Source organism: Tetrao urogallus, assembly GCF_951394365.1.
Source record: "Tetrao urogallus genome assembly, chromosome: 10".
Lineage (NCBI taxonomy): Eukaryota > Metazoa > Chordata > Aves > Galliformes > Phasianidae > Tetrao > Tetrao urogallus.
The window spans coordinates 18,586,039-18,587,432 of record NC_136823.1 but is presented as its reverse complement, the minus strand read 5'-3'; the positions used below and the strand labels follow the sequence as shown (position 1 = coordinate 18,587,432).

General features: G+C 69.2%; 1 protein-coding gene across 1 annotated transcript; it reads right to left on the bottom strand.

Moving 5' to 3' along the window:
* On the bottom strand, window positions 1–1,060 carry LOC306950147 (histone-lysine N-methyltransferase SETMAR; the record flags this gene model as incomplete). Its single annotated transcript, XM_079540304.1, has 2 exons — window positions 1–771; window positions 821–1,060. The coding sequence occupies 2 exons, from the start codon at window positions 1,058–1,060 to the stop codon at window positions 1–3; spliced, it is 1,011 nt and encodes a 336-aa protein (XP_079396430.1).
* Window positions 1,061–1,394: the final 334 nt, after the last annotated feature.

The window sequence follows — 1,394 nt, the reverse complement described above, 5'->3', positions numbered from 1 at the left end:
CTACGGAGAGCTCTGTGAATGTGTGTCTGCAGCGGGGAACAGGGAGCCGTCCCAGGGCAGGAAGGCAGCGCAGGTCTGGGACCCACAGAAGCACGGCTTCCTCAGCACGCTGCCTTCTTCTGAAGCTTTTTGTTCCCCCTCAGTTGGCGGTAAGTTACGGAACCTCCCAGAATAATCGTAGCAAAGCTCCTCTCCAGCAGAAATATCGGCGGCAGCGAAAAGCGCCAGCCTGGGCACCATGGAGTCAACGCGGACGGGCACCATCACTAAGTTGGGTTCGCAGGAGTGATTGAGGAACCTGCCCACGTTCCCGATGTACGTGGGGTCAACGAAGGTCTCCATCAGCCGCCCGTCGTGGAGGTGCTCCCGCACGGCTATGATGTAGTTCGGATCCTGGGCCGCCTGGGCGCGGCTCCTCCTGCGTGCCTCGGCGAAGCCCAAAACCTCCCCGGCGTATTCGCAGACAAAGCTCCCCTCGGCCACGGCTTCCAGAGCGCGGACGCCCCAGCCCTTCTTAGCCGTCTTGAACACTTGGAGCCTGACCTGCAGACCCCTCTGCACGACCCTGTTCTGACAGCCGTCCCCGCAGCGGCACATGGCGTTGCACTCCAAGAGCGGCGCGGCGCAATGCGGGACGCGGCCGCGCCGTCCGAGCCGCACGCACGGGCAGGAGGGGGCGGTGCAGGAGCGGACGCGGCACGGGCAGCCCTGGAAGGTCACCTCGGTGGGGTCGATGGCTCCGTCCGCCCCGGGCACGCAGTCCGGGCTGTACTGCGGGGAGAGCGGCACTCAGAGCCCGCTACCGGGCTCTCCCGGGTACCCGGGCTATCCGAACGGCCGCCCGCGTCGGAAGGACGGCGGACGCGCGGCTCGGTGACGCCGATGCCCCCGCGGGTGAGCGAGCGATCTCAGCGCTGCCGAACACCGCGTTTCGTCGCCCGGCCGACGCGCTCCCGATGGCCGCCCCGCCTACCTGGAACGGCGCCGGGCTTTCCCCGGGCGGCCACAGCGCCACGGCCACGGGCTCCAGCCCGCCGCTCACGTCCCGCCCGGCCGCCATGCCTTAGCCCCGCCCTCGCCCCGCGCCGATTGGCTGCCCGGGCCGCGGTCGCTCCGCTCATTGGCTGAGGGGATGGGGCATCGCGCGGGCGCTGTGGGAGCCTTGGGGGCGTGGCGCAGGAGGAGGGCGCCATCTTGAGGGCGTGAAGCTGCTGCCCTGTGTGGGGCGGTCCGGCGGTCCGTCGGTCTGTCGGTCTGTGCCCTCGTTCCGATGGCCGAGCTCATCTGTGGGCGTTGAACCCGCAGGCTGTGCAGGAGGGGTTTTTCTCAGGACTCACACCGCGGCGTGGAGCGCCAGCAGCAGAAGGGCTCTGCGGTCTCGAGTCCGGGCCCGG